Source organism: Rhipicephalus microplus, chromosome 1 (assembly GCF_043290135.1).
Source record: "Rhipicephalus microplus isolate Deutch F79 chromosome 1, USDA_Rmic, whole genome shotgun sequence".
NCBI classification, from domain to species: domain Eukaryota; kingdom Metazoa; phylum Arthropoda; class Arachnida; order Ixodida; family Ixodidae; genus Rhipicephalus; species Rhipicephalus microplus.
The window spans coordinates 74,107,061-74,126,855 of NC_134700.1; the positions used below are offsets into that span (position 1 = coordinate 74,107,061).

The 19,795-nt window shown below is 50.3% G+C and overlaps 2 protein-coding genes across 3 annotated transcripts in view; one reads left to right on the forward strand and one right to left on the reverse strand.

Moving 5' to 3' along the window:
- The window catches only part of LOC119178703 (uncharacterized), a 201,364-nt gene that overhangs the window by 163,285 nt on the left and 18,284 nt on the right, over positions 1-19,795 (reverse strand). The window lies entirely within an intron of this gene.
- On the forward strand, positions 13,609-16,511 carry LOC119177975 (uncharacterized). The gene is made up of 2 exons (XM_037429148.2): positions 13,609-14,233; positions 15,910-16,511. Exons 1-2 carry the CDS (start codon positions 14,144-14,146, stop codon positions 16,111-16,113), a joined length of 294 nt encoding a protein of 97 aa, XP_037285045.2. The 5' UTR covers positions 13,609-14,143; the 3' UTR covers positions 16,114-16,511.

Sequence of the window (19,795 nt, forward strand, 5' to 3'; positions counted from 1 at the left end):
AGTAGGGCATTTGCTGAAAAGCATAGCCGAAGATGTCTATAATTTTCTCATCGAAAAAGAGCACCTGAGCTCGGTGTCCAACGTGATTCGGCATTGCCGAACTTTCGAAAAGCTGAAAATGCGCAGGATTGCTCCAAAGTTCGAACGGCTCACAAATGTTACAACGGTTGCCAGCATCTACACGAGCTCCTGCCCAGACCTGTCCTCGACTATTCGACACATCGTTCGCGAAGAACTTTTTCGCTATAGAGAACAGACACACTCAGCAGTTGATCACCATTCTATAAACGACCAACATTCGGCATATGTGCCACGTGAGGCTGTGCCTGCGCCGCCGCCTTCTACGACACCTTGGCAATCGATGGTTAGTGCAGCAGCTGTTGAGTACAGCGCACCACCACAACCAAGAAGAACCCCACGCTTGTCAGCTCCTCGCCATGACCGGCGCCCTCAGCGTCCGCCTTCTTCGCGACGCCTGGTCTATCCTTATGATATACGGGACGAACCAAACCACTACGCCAGGAAAGACGATGCTCGATTCATTGACTAACAGAGTTTTGACCTCTCATGGTTTGCTACTCCTGTGGTGTCCAGGACATATTTCGCGATTTTGCAACCGTCGACGTGTAACCCCACGGTATCGCCACCCACCACACTTTGCACGGCCTTCCGAACGACTTCTCGACGACCCGCGAGCAACATATTATGGCCCACCACAACACTCCACACGATCGTCTGATCGACCGCACGACGACCCTAGGGCAACACACCTGCTGCCTCGCGAAGACTAATGGATACGCAGGTTCCGGAACCACTCCCCTACATCTGACAGGAGCTTGACGCCTCCACCGCCTCGTGCTCCCCGTTCTCCTTCACCACGGCGTCGCAACACGTCTCCTTTGCCACAGGAAAACTAGCGAGTGCGGCCGATGGAGGTGAGGTCGCCGGAGACGTACTAATATCAGAAATACCTCCTGTGTTGGTGCTGAAGAACAAAGTACGTGTTTTTGCTGACGATGTGCCTGTGATGGCTTTGGTGGATACGGGGGCAATCATTTCGGTCATGAGTGCGTGTTTTGAAGATACCTTGGGGCGGAACGTTTTATTTGTGTGGAATGAAGCTAAGCTTTGAAGTTTTCCGGAGTGAGGGGTGAGGCACTGCATCCTGCTGGTGTGTGTCAAGCTGACGTGTTTCTCGGAGGCCGCGTTATCCCAACGGAGTTCGTGATTATTCCGCAGGCGACACATGATGTTATTTTGGGTATGGACTTTTTGAGAGAGTGTGCATGGTGCAACTGTCGACTGCCGCACAAGAACAATAGTCTTGAGTGATCACTTTCCGCCAGTACTTTTGGAAAACCCTGTGGATGGTGAGACGGCATTGTGTGTCTGTGGCGACACTATCATACCACAGTTATCAACCGTTCGTGTACCTGTTGGTTGCAGCGACAGCTATTCCGCCAACTTTGATGCCAACGTAGAACCAGTGTACACCAACTGCATGAAAAAGAATGTGTTGATCCCACATTGTGTGGTGTCGATCAAACGTGAACGCGCTGGTTTATGAACTGTCAATGGCTCCACAGAACCCGTGATGTTACCAGATGGTCTAAGTTTAGCCGTCGTCAGTGGACAACACGAGGCCTTACTGGTGACCGAGCTTAGAGATGCGCCGGAAGAGCATCGTTGTCACTGTTTTGAAACGGCTCTTCTGTCAGTGGTGAATAAGTCACTGAGCACAAGTGAACGCCGAACATTGGTCAATGTACTTTCGAAGCACGTCTCTGCATTTGACTTTGCGCAGAAAGACAAAGCGCCCTTAATTCCTGCTTCTCGGACATGTCACACTATCAACACGGGTTCGGCCAATCCGATTAGACAAAAGCCATGCCGTGTTTCGCCATCCGAGCGGCGAATTATTAAGGAGTAGGTGAACGAAATGATTGAAAACGGTATCATTCAAGAGTCGGTAAGTCCATGGGCAGCTCCAGTAATTCTCGTTAAAGAAAAAGACGGATCCTGGAGATTTTGCGTCGATTATCGCCGATTGAATGCTGTAACAAAAAGAGACGTGTACCCACTTCCACGTATGGATGATGCCATAGACTGTCTGCATTCGGCCTCTTACTTTTCCTCTGTAGACTTAAGGTCGGGCTACTGGCGAATTCCCATGCATCCTGAAGATAAAGAAAAGACAGCCTTTGTAACCCCTGACGGCCTTTTCGAATTCAACGTGATGCCATTTGGACTGTGCAACGCACCGGCGACGTTCGAGCGATTTATGGACATTGTTCTTCGTGGCTTGAAGTGAAGCATTTGCACGTGCTATCTCGACGACGTCGTCATCTTTGGCCGCACCTTCAGCGAACACAATTCACGTCTGGATACTGTACTGGCTTGCATAAGAAACACTGGCCTTGTTCTTAACTCAAATCAATGCCACTTCGGAGACCGACAATACTTGTTCTCGGACACCTAGTCGATCAGGAGGGCATCCGTCCAGATCCCCAGAAGACAGCAGCCGTTGAAACATTCAACGCGCCGCGCTCTGTTAAGGAACTACGCAGTTTTTTTGGGCTTTGCTGCTATTTTCGCCGCATTATACCTAAATTTGCCGATGTCGCGTATCCGCTGACATATTTGCTACGGAAGAATACTCCCATCTAGTGGACTACGGAGTGCAACTCCTCTTTTCGTCAACTGAAGTTCCTCCTGACGTCGCGGCCTGTTCTTCAACACTTCAACCTATCAGCTCCAACCGAACTGCACACGGATGCCAGCGGCATAGAAATTGGTGCCGTTCTAGTTCAACGTTATGGTAACCGTGAGCACGTAACTGCATATGCAAGTCGCTTCTTGAGTAGGCCCGAGCAGAATTACAATGTCAAAGAACAAGAATGCCTCGCAGTAGTATTTGCGATTCAGCGGTTCCGGTCTTACCTATATGGACGCACTTTTACAGTCGTCACCGACCACCACTCATTGTGTTGGCTCGACAACCTTCGGGACCCTTGCGGCCATCTAGCGCGCTGTGCACTTCGGCTCCAAGAGTATAACTTCATAGTCTCGTACAAAAGTGGTCGACGACACGCCGACGCAGATTGCCTTTCGCGCATGCCACTGAGCACTACAGAGTGTGATGCCGATGACCTAGACCACCTCGTAGCTTCTGTGTCACCAAAGTTTCCCGATCTCAGTACTTTCAAAGATGAACAGCGAAAGGACACCAGGCTATCATCGCTCTGCACAGCTCCTACGGCATGACATTTCTGTGTACGCAACGGACTCCTGTATAAGAACTTTTCCAGCACTGGCGCACGTTTCCTCCTGGTAGTGCAAGAAAGCCTTCGGACAGTGATTTTAGGTGCTATGCACGACGATCCTACGTGCGGACATTTAGGTTCTGCGCGGACGCTTTACCCTGTTAAGGAACGACTTTATTGGCCAGAAATGCGACAGTCAGTCGAGGCGTATGTGGCCAGCTGCACGCATCGTCAACGCCACAAACGCCCATCTACTGCTCCGGCTGGTCTTCTACAGCCCTTGCCACCTCCAAGCCCGCCTTTCCAACAGGTGGGCATTGACCTCGTGGGCTCTTTTCCAAAGTCGGCTAAGGCCAATCGCTGTATAATTGTATGTGTCGATTACCTCACGCGCCACTGCGAGACGGCGGCCATACCAACCGCAACTGCCAGGGACGTCTCTGTGTTTCTGCTGAAGTACGTTATCCTCCGACATGGCCCACCTCACGTGATCATCAGTGATCGTGGGCGACAATTTACGGCTGATATAGTAGAAGAGCAGCTTCGATTGAGTGAGTCCCGCCTTCGTCACTCGTCGCCATACCATCCGCAAACCAATGGGCTCACGGAGCGCACCAACCAAACAATTGTAAACATGCTCTCTATGTATGTGGCATCCGACCACAAGAACTGGAATGAGGTGCTATCATTTATAACGTACGCGTTCAACACCGCTAAGCATGAGACAACATGCTATAGCCCCTTTTTCTTGATGTATGCACGACCGCCACGGCACACACTCGACACAGTTTTGCCATTGTCTGCGCACGAGAACCTCCCAGTCACCGGAATCCTCTGCCTCGCAGCAGAGGCGCGTCGTGTTGCTCGTCTACGCACTATGGCATCACAGGAAAAATCGAAGGCACGCTATGACGTCCGCCACCGGCCTGTAACTTACCATCCAGGCGACTTAGTGTGGCTGTGGACTGAGGTACGAAGACGCGGGTTATGCCAAAAGTTCTTGGCCACATATCACGGACCGTTTGTTGTTCTCGACAAAATCACGGAAGTCACATTCACAATAGCTCGCCTCACGAGAAGTGGTAGAAGAGCCGCTAAAACCCAAGCAGTCCATGTCGCTCGACTGAAGTTGTACACACCAAGGTGAATCAGTTATCTCGCCCGGCGGGCTTTGTCTGCGAGGGGAGGAATGTTGCGCATGCCTGTGAAGAAAACGAAGATGGGTGAACAGGCTGGCTGCCTAAAGCTGGAGGAAGAAAGAAGACGACGACACTGCGATCATCAACCTGCTGGCCGCTCCAGCGCTTCTCTTCGCGACCAAAATAAACGGCCCCGTTCAGCCGTATACGTCCTGGTCCTCCTTGTGCGTGACAATATATATATATATATGTGTGTGTGTGAGATCTAACAGACAATAATGCCAAGGAATGTATAGGGGAAGTTATTAGAACAAATGGAATGTAAATAAGAAGAAAGAAAAGTTTCTTGGCATTATTGTCTGTTAGATCTCATTAATATTGTGTCAAAACTCGGAAAAACGAGCCCTTAGGTATACACTTCTTTCCATCACATATATATATATATATATATATATATATATATATATATATATATATATATATATATATATATATATATATATATATATATATATATATAGTGATACGTGCGGTTCTTCACGAACAATAGCGCGTATGGTCTCGCGCAGGTCGTAGGGGCAGAGTCCTCGGACTTCTGCGACGTCTGGCGACATGCGCCGATCGTATTGGCTGGTCCGCATTTCAAGAGTCTTCTCGATGGTGGTAGCCTCGGAGAGGAACTCTTGTACCGTCTTTGGCGGGTTTCTGATCAGTCCGGCGAAGAGCTCCTGCTTCACTCCTCGCATAAGCAGGCGAACCTTCTTGTCCTCAGACATGTCGCCGTCGGCGTGGCGGAAAAGTCGCGTCATCTCCTCCGTGAAGATCGTTACGTTTTCGTTGGGGAGCTGCACCCGAGTTTCAAGCAGTGATGCGGCTCTTTCCTTCCGCACGACGCTTGCAAAGGTGCGCAGGAAAGCAACGCGGAAGTCGTCCCAGGTTCGAAGCGTTGACTCGCGGTTCTCGAACCAAGTCCTTGCGGCGTCTTCCAGGTAAAAATACACATGACGCAGCTTGTCGTCCGGGTCCCACTTATTGAGGGCTGCGACGCGGTCGTAAATGTCAAGCCAGCTTTCCGGGTCTTCGTAGGTCGATCCGCGGAAGGTAGGCGGCTCTTTGGGCTTGGCTCACGGCTGGACGGGGGCGTACGGTACATGGACCGAGAAGCACCACCAGACTGCCTATTCGAGTTTAAGGTCATGCCCTTTGGTCTTTGCTCGGCGCCTGCGACGTTCCAACGGGTTATGGACACAGTACTCGCAGGCTTGAAGTGGCAGACTTGCCTCGTCTACTTGGACGACGTAGTCGTATTTTCTTCCAACTTCGACGAGCACCTCCGGCGCCTTGAAGCTGTTCTTCGGGTAATCAAAGCCTCGGGACTTACCCTGAAGCCAGAAAAGTGCCGCTTCGCCTACGAGGAACTATTGTTCCTTGGCCACGTTATCAGCAAGTCGGGAGTGCTCCCTGATCCACAGAAAACAGCTGCGATCGCCGACTTTCCTGCACCCACCGACAAGAAAGCAGTACGCCGATTTCTTGGCCTCTGCGCTTATTACAGGCGCTTCGTGAAGAACTTTTCGCGCATCGCCGAGCCACTGACGTACCTCACGAAGGCCGACGTCGACTTCAAATGGGAAACGCCGCAAGTCGAGGCATTTCAAGAATTAAAGCGACGCCTGCAAACGCCGCCAATACTGGCGCACTTCGACGAAGAAGCTGACACCGAAATTCACACGGACGCAAGCAGCACAGGGCTCGGCGCCGTGATCGTGCAGAGGACCGACGGACTTGAAAGGGTCATCAGTTACGCTAGCCGGTCACTTTCGAAGGCAGAAGCCAATTATTCCACGACAGAAAAGGAATGCCTTGCCATCATCTGGGCTACATCAAAGTTCCGCCCCTACCTGTACGGCAGGCCTTTCAAAGTCGTGAGTGACCACCACGCCTTGTGTTGGCTAGCTAACTTGAAGGATCCATCAGGGCGCCTCGCACGGTGGAGTCTCAGACTACAAGAATTTGACATCACCGTCGTCTACAAAAGCGGACGAAAGCACTCCGACGCCGACTGCTTGTCTCGCGCCCCTGTCGATCCGCCGCCCCAGGATGACCAGGACGACGACTCTTTCCTGGGACCCATAAGTACGGACGATTTCGCGGAACGCCAACGAGCTGACCCAGAGCTCAAGATCCTCATGGACTACCTGCAAGGCAAGACCACCAACGTGCCGAAAGTATTCCGCCGAGGACTGGCTTCGTTTGTCCTGCGAAACAACGTTTTCCTGAAGAAGAACTTCTCGCCGCTCCGCGCCGACCACCTCCTCGTGGTACCTTCAGCGTTACGTCCAGAGGTTCTGGAAGCATTACACGACGACCCGACAGCCGGACATCTTGGTGTTTCCCGCACACTGTCACGAATACAAGAGAAGTACTATTGGCCTCGCCTCACTGCCGACGTCGCCCACTACATAAAAACATGCAGAGACTGTCAGCGACGCAAGACGCCGACAACTAGGCCAGCCGGACTTCTGCAACCCGTCGAACCACCTCAACGGCCATTCCAACAAATCGGCATGGACTTACTGGGGCCGTTCCCGACGTCAACTTCTGGCAACAAATGGATTGTCGTAGCGACTGACTACCTCACCCGCTATGCCGAAACAAGGGCCTTGCCCAAAGGCACTGCCGCCGAGGTCGCCAAGTTCTTCATTGAGAACATCGTCCTCCGCCACGGAGCCCCCGAGGTCCTCATCACCGACAGAGGTACGGCCTTTACGGCTGACCTAACGCAAGCGATCTTGAGGTACAGTCAGACAAGCCACCGCCGAACCACCGCGTACCACCCACAGACGAATGGCCTCACCGAGCGTCTAAATAAGACCATCGCCGACATGCTGGCCATGTACGTGGACGTCGAGCACAAGACGTGGGACGCCATACTTCCGTATGTAACCTTCGCGTACAACACGGCCGTGCAGGAAACGACGCAGTTTGCTCCATACAAGCTCGTCTACGGACGGAGCCCAACAACGACGCTTGACGCCATGCTACCGGTCGGCACCGACGAAGAAGACCTCGACGTCGCCAGCTACCTGGATCGCGCTGAAGAAGCTCGACAGCTAGCCCGCCTGCGTATCAAGAGCCAACAGACGGTCGACAGGCGCCACTACAACCTTCGACGACACCACACCGAATACCAACCCGGCGACCTTGTCTGGGTCTGGACGCCGATACGACGACGGGGATTGTCTGAGAAGCTCCTGCGACGCTACTTTGGACCCTACAAGGTAGTCCGACGTCGTGGTGAACTGGACTATGAGGTCGTGCCCGATGGCTTAACGTCATCCCAACGACGCCGTGCGCGACCCGAAGTCGTACACGTGGTGCGACTTAAACCTTATTACGCGCGCTGATTAGCTGTGACGCATTGTTAATGTAATTTATTGCATGTACTCTCTCTTATGTTCTGTCTTTAGCATCGGGACGATGCTTTTTCAGAGGGGGGTAGTGACACGTGCGGTTCTTTTGGTTTACGAAGAAAGCCGCTATCACTTTCTGTTAAGCGCAACGCAGGCCGCGTTTATCTTGTATGCCACTCTGGAACGCGTTATGACGCGTGTATAAAAGACTGACACGTGCGCAACGCAGGCCGCGTTTATCTTGTATGCCACTCTGGAACGCGTTACGACGCGTGTATAAAAGCCGGCGCAGTGCGCCACTGGGGGGTCTTCTTTTTTTTTTCCGTCGGCCGACGACTGTTCACGCCGCTGTTGCTGTGAGTTGTGTTTGGCCCTGTTTTGCTGGGCACAAGTTCGCCCAATAAACAGTTCGCCTGACACCGCCCTGACTCCTGCGTGCTTCCTCTCAAGTGCTGCGTGTATCACAACCTCGTGACAATAGATATATATATATATATATATATAGATATATATATATATATATATATATATATATATATATATATATATATATATATATATATATTGTGTGTGTCGCGGTGGTCTAGTGGCTAAGGTACTCGGCTCCTGACCCGCAGGTCGTAGGTGCGGCTGCATTTCCGATGGAGGCGGAAATGTTGTAGGCCCGTGTGCTCAAATTTGGGCGCACGTTAAAGAACCCCAGGTGGTCGAAATTTCCGGAGCCCTCCACTACGGCGTCTCTCATAATCCTATGGTGGTTTTGGGACGTTAAACCCCACAAATCAATCAATATATTGTAGCATACTCACCCCACGGAGGCGCGGAAAGCAGGCACCTACACTCCTTGAAGTTTGGGACAAGACTAATTTATTTTCCAAGAAAAATAGGCTTCGAAAGCGACAACAAAATGGGGCGTGGTTGCGTATCCTCCGCTGCCCTCCGGAGATAACGTGAGGCATGTTGGCCGCGTCTGCGCCGTGCGCCTCGGCATACGAATTGGTATGCGCACACAAATAAAATTATCGCGATCACTGGCGTCATCGCCCGCTACAAGGGGTCCACCCTAGACCGCGGAGCCTGGGAAAAAAAACGAGCAAATGTGCGAGTTAGTCCATGAGGTGAGCCGGTTTCACGCGATCGAGAGAAACGACGTCCTCTCCGTCGCGAACACGAATGGTCACAGTTTTACCGCGAAAGCAAACGGAAGGGCCCGTCGTACGCCGGAGTCAATGGCGCTTTCACTGTGTCACGTCGCACGAACACATGGGTTGCCTCATTCATGTGTGGGAAAGAAAACACTCTTTGGTTGCGGCTGACGCGTGGCACGCTGGGTTGCAGGTGCTCCAACCAGGAATGTAGCCTTTCCATATGTTCTGAAGGCGTTGGCGTAGCACTTGATTTCTCACCGAAGAATTCTCCCGGTAGTCGGATTGTAGAGCCGTACAGCATTTCTACTGCACAGAATCCGAGGTCTTCTTTTATTGCCGTACGTCGGCCCAGAAGAACGAGAGGGAGCTTCTCCACCCAGTGCTCTCTATCCAATTTGGCCGTTAAAGATTCCTTCAGTTGACGGTGTAGCCGCTCCACCATTCCATTGTTCGCTGGATGGTAAGCCATGGTGTACTGGAGCCATGTTCCCAGAAGCCTTGCCAGCGCAGAGAATAGGTTGCTCTGGAATTGTCGTCCACAATCGGTCGTTATGCGCAGTGGGCAGCCATAGCGTGAAACCCATGTGGCCACAAACGCCTGTGCGACGGTCCCGGCTGCGATGTCCAGACTCGGCGTCCCCACGGGCCACCGTGAGTAGCGATCGACACAAGTGAGCAGGTATCTGTAACCCTGGGAAGGAGGAAGAGGTCCCACCAAGTCCAAGTGCACGTGGTCGAAACGACACTCTGGTGGCCGAAATGCTTGGAGTGCTGTGCGCGTGTGACGAGTCACCTTGACTGCTTGGCATGTTCGGCACGTCTTCGCCCAGCGTCGAACGTCGGCGTTAATTCCGGGCCACACAAAGCGGTCAGCGACGAGCCTCTGCGTCGCGCGGATTCCTGGGTGGCTGAGGTCGTGAAGGCTGTCAAACACTGCACGCCGAAACTGGACGGGGGCGGAGGGTCTTGGAGATTTCTGCGATGTGTCGCATGTGGCCGTAATCGTTGTGTATGGTAGCGGGATCTCTTCGAGCACCAGTGACAGTGTATTCTGCCTCATCTCGGTTAGCTCTGGGTCTTCCCGCTGGGCAGCGGCTAATGTCTCAAAGTGGATGGACGCTGAAACGGTGTCGATACGGGAGAGTGCGTCGGCTGCTTGGTTCTCGCTTCCCGCTGTGTGGCGGATGTCCGTGGAAAATTCGGAAATGAAAGTAAGTTGGCGCAGTTCTCTTTCCGAATATGAGGAACTGTTGTTCTTGAACGCATACATCAGCGGCTTGTGGTCCGTTAAAACTTGGAAAATGCGGCCTTCTAGGAGGAAACGGAAATGCTTTACGGAGGAATAAATGGCCAGCATCTCTCTTCCCAAGAATCTGTAGCGCCATTCCGCCTGTTTCAGACGTTTAAAAAAGAAACCTATCGGTTTCCACTCTTTACCGTCGTATTGTTGCAACACTGCTCTCACTGCCGTCGTTGAAGCGTCAACCATGAGCCGCGTTGGCGCGTCGGAAATCGGGTGAATCAAAAGTGTTGCGGAGGCAAGCTGAGTTTTCGCGTCCTGGAAGGCTTTTTCGTGCACCGCTGACCAGTGAAACTCGGGCGTTTTCTTGCCGTCCCGGCGCACCAAGTAAGTTAGCGGCTGTAGAATGTGTGCACAGGATGAGATGAAGCGCCTATGGAAGTTGATTCGCCCGAAAAACTCGCGCAACTTGCGGAAAGAGGTAGGCGTGGGGAATTTCCTGACTGCTTGCACCCGTGATTCGAGTGGCAAGATGCCTTGTGGGGTGATTCGATGACCTAGGAAATCTAGTGCTTCAACACCAAAGATGCACTTTTGGGGCTTCAAAACCAGACCGTGCTCGTCAAGACGCTTGAAGAGGAGGCGCAGGTGATTTTCATGCTCCTCCGGCGTTTTGCTGGCGACCAAAATGTCGTCTAAATAGACAAAAACAAAGAGCAGTCCGCTAGTGACCTCATTCATGAAACGCTGGAAAGTTTGTGCCGCATTCTTCAGTCCGTACGGCGTACGAACAAATTCAAAGAGGCCGAAAGGCGTTGTCAAGGCCGTCTTTGGGATGTCGCTTGGTTCTACTGGAATCTGGTGATAAGCGGCCATCAGATCCAGCTTAGTGAAGATGGTTGTTCCCGTGAGGCGAGCGCTGAAATCATGGATGTGGGGGAGAGGATATTGGTCTGCCGTTGTCACAGCATTGAGTACCCGATAATCACCACAAGGCCGCCAGTCACGAGACTCTTGTTTTGGCACCATGTGCAGCGCGGAAGACCAGTTGCTGGAAGAAGGTAGAATAATGCCGAGTTGGAGCATGTGGTCGAACTCACGGCGGGCGACTTCATGTCTTTGTCCAGTGAATCTCCTAGGTCTAGCGGTGACGGGTGGTCCGGTGGTGACAGTGTGATGCGTCACCTTGTGTTTGATTGGCAGTTCGGGGTTCCGAGGTCTGGTGATTTCAGGAAATTCAGCCAGAATCTTTTGAAAGTTTGACTCTGGGTTGAAAGTGCAAATGCTGCATGAGGACAGGTCAGACTTCAGTCTGATAACAGCGAGCGAAGACGACGATCGCGAACGCTGACGTCAAGATTGAAGTGGCTCAGAAAGTCCGCTCCTGGAATGGTAATTCTGACGTCGGCCACAACGAAGAGCCATCGATATGTCCGCCTGAGTCCGATGTCTATCGTCATTGACTGGACTCCATAGGATGCAATAGAAGTATTATTGACTGTAATTAGGCTCGAAATGGACTTGCCGCCCCGGCGATGTTGAGCTGCTGCTGGTAGGATAGATAGCTCCGCTCCGGTATCGACAAGGAGGCGTCTGCCGGTGATGCGGTCGACAACGAAAAGGCGGCTTGAACGATGGCCCGTGTCGCTTTCCGCCGTTAGCGATTGGCCGGCGCGTTTCCCGTCCACGAGCATGGATGGGTGCAGCGAGTGGCTTGCTCTCTAAAACGATGGTGGTACCAGCAGACGTTCTGCTCTGCCTCGCTTGAGTGTCCGCGGTGCTGCAGGCTTCGAGCACGGGACGGCGAACGATGCCGTGCAGGCCGGTGGTTGTTGGACAGGGCGAGATTTTCAACTGCTGCAGCCAGTCGGTCAACTCTGTCATCTAAGTGACCTAACCGGTCTGCATGTTCGGGCCTTGCCGTTGCAGCAAAAGACATTTTTGGTGGCTCAGTGCAGTCAGTGATGCGGTCGGCGAGTTGAGCCAGACGTTCCAGAGTCACGTCATCCGAGCCAGCGAGTATCATCCGTGATGACTGTGGCAGTCTCTGCAAAAACAACTCGCGAAGCAATGGATGTTGACGCTCCTCTGAAGCTTGTTGGCCCAGCAGCTGACGCATTCGGTGGAGTAGTTGTGAGGGACGCTGGTCACCGAGCTCTTCATGAGACAGGCGTTGTTGCAGCCTGCTCTGTTCGGACACCTCAACAGGTTTCAGGACGGTGCTTTTTAGTTCGTCGTAGGGCTTCTCCGATGTAGTGGAGGCGAGCACATCGTCTACGGCATCAGCGATGTCAGGTGGCAGTGCTGAAACGACGTGCAGGTATTTCGACTGCTGCGATGTGATGGGTCGAAGCTCGAAGCAGGCCTCAATTTGGCTGAACCACACCCTGGGGTTTTTGGGCCAGAAATGAGGAAGCTTTAACTCTGAGGCGTTGGTTGTGGGTGAGCTTAAAGTGCCTTCCTCGTCTGACATGGCTGCTGTTTTTCCGAACGTCCGGGTCACCACTTTGTAGCGTACTCGCCCCACGGAGGCGCGAAAAGCAGGCACCTACACTCCTTGAAGTTTGAGACAACACTAGTTTATTTTCCAAGAAAAACAGGCTTCGTAACCGACAATATATATATATATATATATATATATATATATATATATATATATATATATATATATATATATATATATATGAGGTCTAACAGACAGTAATGCCAAGGAATGTACAGGGGAAGTTATTAGAACCAATGGAATGTAAATAACAAGAAAGAAAACTGGGTGAAGAAATAACCAGCCGTGAGCAGGAATCGAACCTACGACCTTCGAATAACGCGTTCGATGCTCTAACCACTGAGCTATCACAGCGGCCTTCTCTCCATTAACTTTTTGGGGTTTATATGTGAATTTAAAAGTAGGAGTGCCGGTCAGCGCCATATATAAGCCAAGCGACGCGTGTAAAACACTCTTTTATACGCATGTGTGGCGTCACGTAGCACGTGAACTTATTACGAGCGGGCAGCTGACTTATAGTCCCTCGTATATTCGAAGGTCGTAGGTTCGATTCCTGCTCACAGCTGGTTATTTCTTCACCCACTTTTCTTCTTATTTACATTCCATTGGTTCTAATAACTTCCCCTGTACATTCCTTGGCATTACTGTCTGTTAGAAAAAACGAGCCCTTAGGTATACACTTCTTTAAATATATATATATATATATATATATATATATATATATATATATATATATATATATATATATATATGTATATATATATATATATATATATATATATATATATATATATATATATATATATATATATATATATATATATATATATATATATATATATATATATATATATATATATATATATATATATATATATATATATATATATAAACCACCGGCCGTTACTATGTAAAGTTCCATTTTCACCTGGTTATTCAGAAAAGGTGGTGCCATACAGCAGAGCCCTGTCTAACCAAGCACGCCCACCATCTCGGAGGCTATGACAGAAAATTGTTCAACAGTCGTTGTCGCTGCTGCGGTTACCAGTACTTTCACTCTGCCGCTAGTGTCGGCGCTCGTGCAGTAAAGCCGGGAAACGTTGTGCACGGCAACAGTGACGTCAGGCGGACCTCTTTCAGGCAGGGAATTCGAAGTGCAACGCGAGGCGCACCACTTAAACGTGATTTCGCTTCAAAGTTAGCACTTCCTTAGCACAAAAGTAACACTTTGAGGTTTCTGGACCACTATTTCACCAATCAACATCGACCTAATATTTGTCTTTAGTGTCCCTTTAGCACAAAAAGCAACCACATCTTGTTCGTGTGATTTACGACCTTGTGTACGGGGGTGCCTTAGGTATTCTGTGTGAATTCGAAACGTGTCAATATACGGGCGATTGTAGTCATCGATTGAACGTGGCGGCGCAGGTGGGCATCATGCGCAACGCGAAAATCTGGTGCGAGACGCCACCTTCGCAACTAATCAAGCTGTATGGTCCAGGCACGCTGTCCGACGCCTACCTCAAGGTGAGCTCGCCTCTGTAACTGGGAAGACTCGTAACTGGTCACCATAAACGTTTGCAGGGATTCGGCTATATGGGGATCCAAATGGCACCCTAGATCTGCCCCCCCCCCCTCCTTTCGCTCCAGCATTGGTTGAGTCCGAAAAGCAACAAGTCACGCAATTGATACAAAGAAGAAAGTAAAGCGATGCCGTGTTTCTCACAATTGCTTTCGTTATCCCTGCTATCCGGCTTTGCACGGATAGCAGTGAGAAGTAAGCAGTTTTCGGAATGCAGCTAAAGATTGTCAACAACAATTGTCGAAAGCTTGTGTGGCCATAACGCTGCACTTAAAACAATCATGCAAGAGCACCGGCTGAGTAAAGACATCCTCCCCCTGCCCCTCCCCTTTGTTCAATGTGTGTTTGTTGCAAACACCACCAACCATTTTTGGAAAACTGCTCCATACTAGTGGCACCTACGTGGGATTTTAGCTATGCATAGTGAATCTTCGATTGTATTGGAAAACAGTTTTTTATATAATTGAAAGTATTCCAAAGATTTTAAAGAACCCACCAGACTCTCATTGCCCCAAAACGAGTGCAATATTCTCTCCTTATATTTGTTGTCCTTCTTGTGCACTTCTGTGACGCAGACAGTAGTTCCCATGACGTCTCATGAATGCTCTCAATTGGTCCATAACACAAAATATCCCGAGTAATGTGTCTCCTGCACTGCTTTGGCATGCAGTCGTCCATCCTTTCTTCATTGTTTCGCATGAATATCGTGCATACGAATAACCGATCTTACTTCATTTTGTGTATTTACCACTGCGCAAGCGGCCGAGAAGCGCGAAATCCTGCATGATAGGCTCCAGCGCTTACGTTATTCACGTGCGAACTGAAGGGAGAGAATGACGCATTGTGCTTGTGAATGGTAGAGGAGAAATCCACCCCCTCGTCTTTGAACGGGGGGGGGGGGGAGTGGCCCTATAAGCAATGCACTTTTCAATAGGTAATTCTCAAGGCAATGATGTCATGAGTGCCTGAAACAAACTACCGAAAAAAGTTGTCGATGGCTTCAGTGAAGAGAATGAGTGGATAAAGGTGTCCTCGCATCGCTGTATTTGAGCTACTGTGTTTTATGCGTGATTTCGTGTTTACAGGTGCTAATTACTTGTACGCGGGTTCTTTTGATGTACTTTATTGTGTGTGTCCTCTCCTGCTCGTAGTCAAGGGACTTCGGAGTATTCTTAAATAAAAAAATATTATACCATCTCCCAATAAATGCACCCATGAGTAGCATGCCAAACAGCGCATCGGGCACCTTGCCGGTGTGAACGCGTCCTAGTAAGTGGGGCACACCATGCACTCACTGTGGTTTCTGTCGCTGTTACTCGTCCCGAACTCTTGTTGGAGTGCACTAAGCGGCTTCATCGCTAAGTCATGCGAAAGCACGTGCGTTCATCGCATCGCGCCTCTGCAGAGTCTCGTTCCCCGATGACATCGCGTGATTGCTGAAAGAGTGCAAGAGGGAGAGGCCGCATCTTCTTGCACAGCCACTTACGCAGGCGTGAACGTGCTAGCGCATTTCGGCATTGCCTGGGCCAGCTCGTGCGCAGCAACGGTGACCACGCACACCAGATTGAGCTCGACCATAAGCTGCGTCACATGTAATACAGTTTGACTCGATGGGCTACAGGTGTGCCGCCGACTGGACTTCCCCGACGAGAAGGACCCCGCACCACCTCCGCAGCACGTGCAAGCGCGAGAGGTCAAGCTGGCTTCCGTTCCTGACGCCCTGTTGACCTGGAAGAACTGGGCACCGGTGCGATCCGTCACCCGTGTTCGGGCCTTGGTCGCCAAGAACTTGCTCAAGATCATGCGCCGACTCGTGTGCGTTTAATTCTCTGCTCGTGTGGGCATAGTGCATGCTCAGAGTGAGTGTAGTAGAACAGTGTAAACCCATTTGCACCTTTAAAGGCGCGCTCCATGTCTAAAATTAGTACCTTACAGTAAGGCTGTTTCGGTTCACCAAAACACCTTTACCGTAGAGTGTTTGTTATAGACACGGAAAGAGCTCTCGAAAGAGTACTGACACAAAATTTTCCACTTCTCGTTTTTTCTTTCGTCAACTGAAGGGCCAAGGCCCCGATAGGGTAGTAAACCAAACGGTAAGCGTGATTGCATCCTAAAAAATTAATTACAGCGTTTTTTTAAAAGCTAGTTTCACTTCCGTGTAAACATTCGACAGAAGTCTGTCTGGTTGGTTATGAAACTGGAAGACGATTTGGACTCCAACCAAAAGTTTTGAAAAAGAAAACGACGTTTCGAAACCGACTTGGTTCTTTTCTCAGGGGTGACTGCGGAGCTACGTAGCAGCAACGTCTTCAAAGCACTCACGGGGTGGATAATTACCCCCCCCCCCCTCTCTCTCTCGTTTTGCCGTGGAGTGCAGTCCTTGTGCATACACTGGGAAAAGGGTTCCGAGAGAGCGGTTGATGTTATGGGCTGTCCTCTGTATGTGCCACGGCTCGAGTAATAACCTTCTCCTCCAGTTCGGCTCGCTTTCAAGAATGGCCGCCGCTTCAAAATTTATCCGGGGATCCAACGTCTCAGCATGTTCGGCGACGTTGGATCACCGAATGAATTTCGAAGCGAAAGTTGTAATAAAGTTGTTTACTACTCTCGGAACCCTTCCCCCAGTGTATACACAAGGACTGCACTCCGCGGCAAAACGAGAGAGAGGGGGGGGGTCATTATCCGCCCCGCGAGTGCTTCGAAGACGCCGCTGCTACGTAGCTCCGCGGTCACCCCTGGGGAAGGAACCAAGTAGGTTTCGAAACGTCGGGTTTCTTCAAAACTATTGGTTGGAGTCTAAATCATCTCCCAGTTTCACTTACTACTGTACCGTGACGACATGACATGCTATGAGCTGGAGGGAGGGGGGAATGACTCTTAAATGAAAAGAAGATAAAAGTGAGCCTCGTAACTGCCTCTCAGGGGGAGCACACCTCAGCCGTAGCTCACGAGGAATTGAGATAAGGAGGAATTAAAAGGATAGGGAGGAATTAAAGGTACAGAGATAGAGAGAGGCACAGGGACAGCCACATATGGAAGTAAGGAGAAGATAGGAGAGATGGACACGGTCACAGAAGTCCGAGGACGGGGCACCACCCAGCGAGAGCACTTGTCGGCGTCAGGAGATGGCGTAGGACGAGCCAGTCGGTCAGAGCTGCGCTGTCGTTGGAGATCGCGGGGGCACAGCCAGTCGGCACGAAATCCAGCGAGCGAGTCATGAGCAGCGCCACCAGGTGATAGTATGTGCACGCGCAAGTTTTGTCGCTTCTGCGATAGTCTGCTTCGTCTGCTGTGCGCCGCACGGGTGGCAACTGTCGCGGCAGGGGAGCACAACGTTAAAATGGCATCACTTTTTTAGGCGCAGGTTCTTGATCGACAATTCGAAGGTGGTCAGCAACTGCATGTTGCACGTGTAGGCGTCTGGAGCGCAGTGCAGCGAACAGAGCGAACTCCGCTTGGTTGGCATTCAGTCTACGCCTCGGCCGTGGCACTGGAAGTCCACCCACTCTGGTCTCAGCGCCGATGGGAACGGGGATCGTTTGAACTTGCACGTGTCGGCGGCCCCCGTGTCACTAGCGGAGGAATTAATAGTGCAAAACATTGGCGCCATGACGACAAATTGGAGATCAGACAATTCCTTCGCCTTCTGATAAGCGTATATCTCGTATTTCCGTGCACGCACACAATTCCAGACTCTGCTATCTCGCTTCACAGGCGCGCTGAATGAGAGTGACCACACGACTGCACGGCGCGAGTGGACGATCGAGAAGGCGAGAAGGCGACTAGCAAGTTATTTTTTTTTTGTGCGTGCTTGACGTCATCACAACTAGCCAGACTGGTGCATGGAGTCACCAGGATTAGTACTGTAGCCTGACGTCATTAGTGTTGATGACGGTAGGGGCACTGCAAAAAATGCACTTTATTAACAGAGTGAAATATCAGCATTTGCTGAGCGTCACACTTGTTCAATGGCATCTCTGCGCACAGGAGATTTGTATGGCAGAGTAAACTCGCCTTCAAAAAAAGAAAAGAAAACTAATACCCCTTTAAGGGTGCCAGCTGGTTTACGGTGAATGAACTGCTGGATGAGTCAGTAATGAAATATGAGTTAAACGGCACGAAAAAATGAAAAAAAATGTAGAGACGTAGGCAGAAACGAACAACACAAGCGACAAATGAACAACTTGTGCTCGTTAATGATACACGCGTGATTTTAATGCTTAGCTTTTAATTTTAATGCTCTCTTTGGTATAAGAGTTTATCGCGTTATAGGTATTTTTTTCTATACGTCTACATTTGTGACGGCGCACAACGTTATTCGCAGTTGTCAGCCCTCGGAAACATTGTCAGCAAAACTCTCACATCAGCTGTTCATACTTAAAACACGATGCATTCCGGCATTACAGCTGGCGCTCTCGTACTGATTCAAGACGTATTTGACTATTGACATCGTGTGGTGTTTCCATGCCCTAAACTGAACTTCCTAACCTTGTCACATGCAGTTATTCACCATTTCATATAAGCTATATATATGACGCCTCGTGTGACGTCATTGGTAGAGCAACACGTTGCTATAGACTGCTTTTGCCAGAAATTCGCGGTTCTCCTTCGGGAGGATAAGCTGCAATCTACAGGATGCAGGTCTGAGTCGTATGGTATTGGCAAAAAGATATAAAATGGTACATGTGGTATCGGGTGGTGCAGCACCATCGTATTCCAGCTGGTGATGCCGTCGTGCGTGGGCGTGGTGTTCTGCCTCTTCGTGGGCGGCAACCCGACCGATCTGCCGATGGCTGTGGTCAACGAAGACAAGGACGGTGTCTACCCAAAGGCTTTCCTTTCCTTTGTCGACCCCAATATCCTCAATCTGGTACGACGTCGCAACGCAATAGGTTAAACATATATCTATATGGAAATGATTTCCTGTATCTTCATAGAAAATGAGGAGCAGACGCTAAGGTCTACTAACAAGCGTACTTCACTGAGAAATAAATGTTCTCTCCTTACCACTCACCGTCCCGTCACTGACGTGTCTGCCAGCCTTTCGACCTGCCTGGACCTCTTATCGGGCCCCTGCTTCTCAGCCGGTCACCTGATCACCTATTCAAGCTGTTTAATTTTTCTGCCCGAATGGCGCTGAGCCATGCTCCTTCTAGGGCTGTAGAAGATAGTGTCATCACTTCAGTTTGAAAATAAATTCCATGTTCCTAGCATAAAGCATGGACACGAAGTGTTCACGTAATGAACGGGCAACTGCGCGGGTCTCATGCTTCACGCTGCTCACTCATACTTTGCCCTACATTTTTTTTATTGATCAGTGGGTTCGTAAGCTGTGCAGGCATTATGTGTACAAAGCACTGTTTTCGAGTAGTACCCCATATAATTGCTATGTGCTGAAACATAACCGTGAAAAAAATAACTTTAGGAATCGGCATTCAGAGAGACATGTTGAAGGTCGATATCAACACGTTGTTGAAATACTGGCATGAAGTATCCTTGAGAAATGA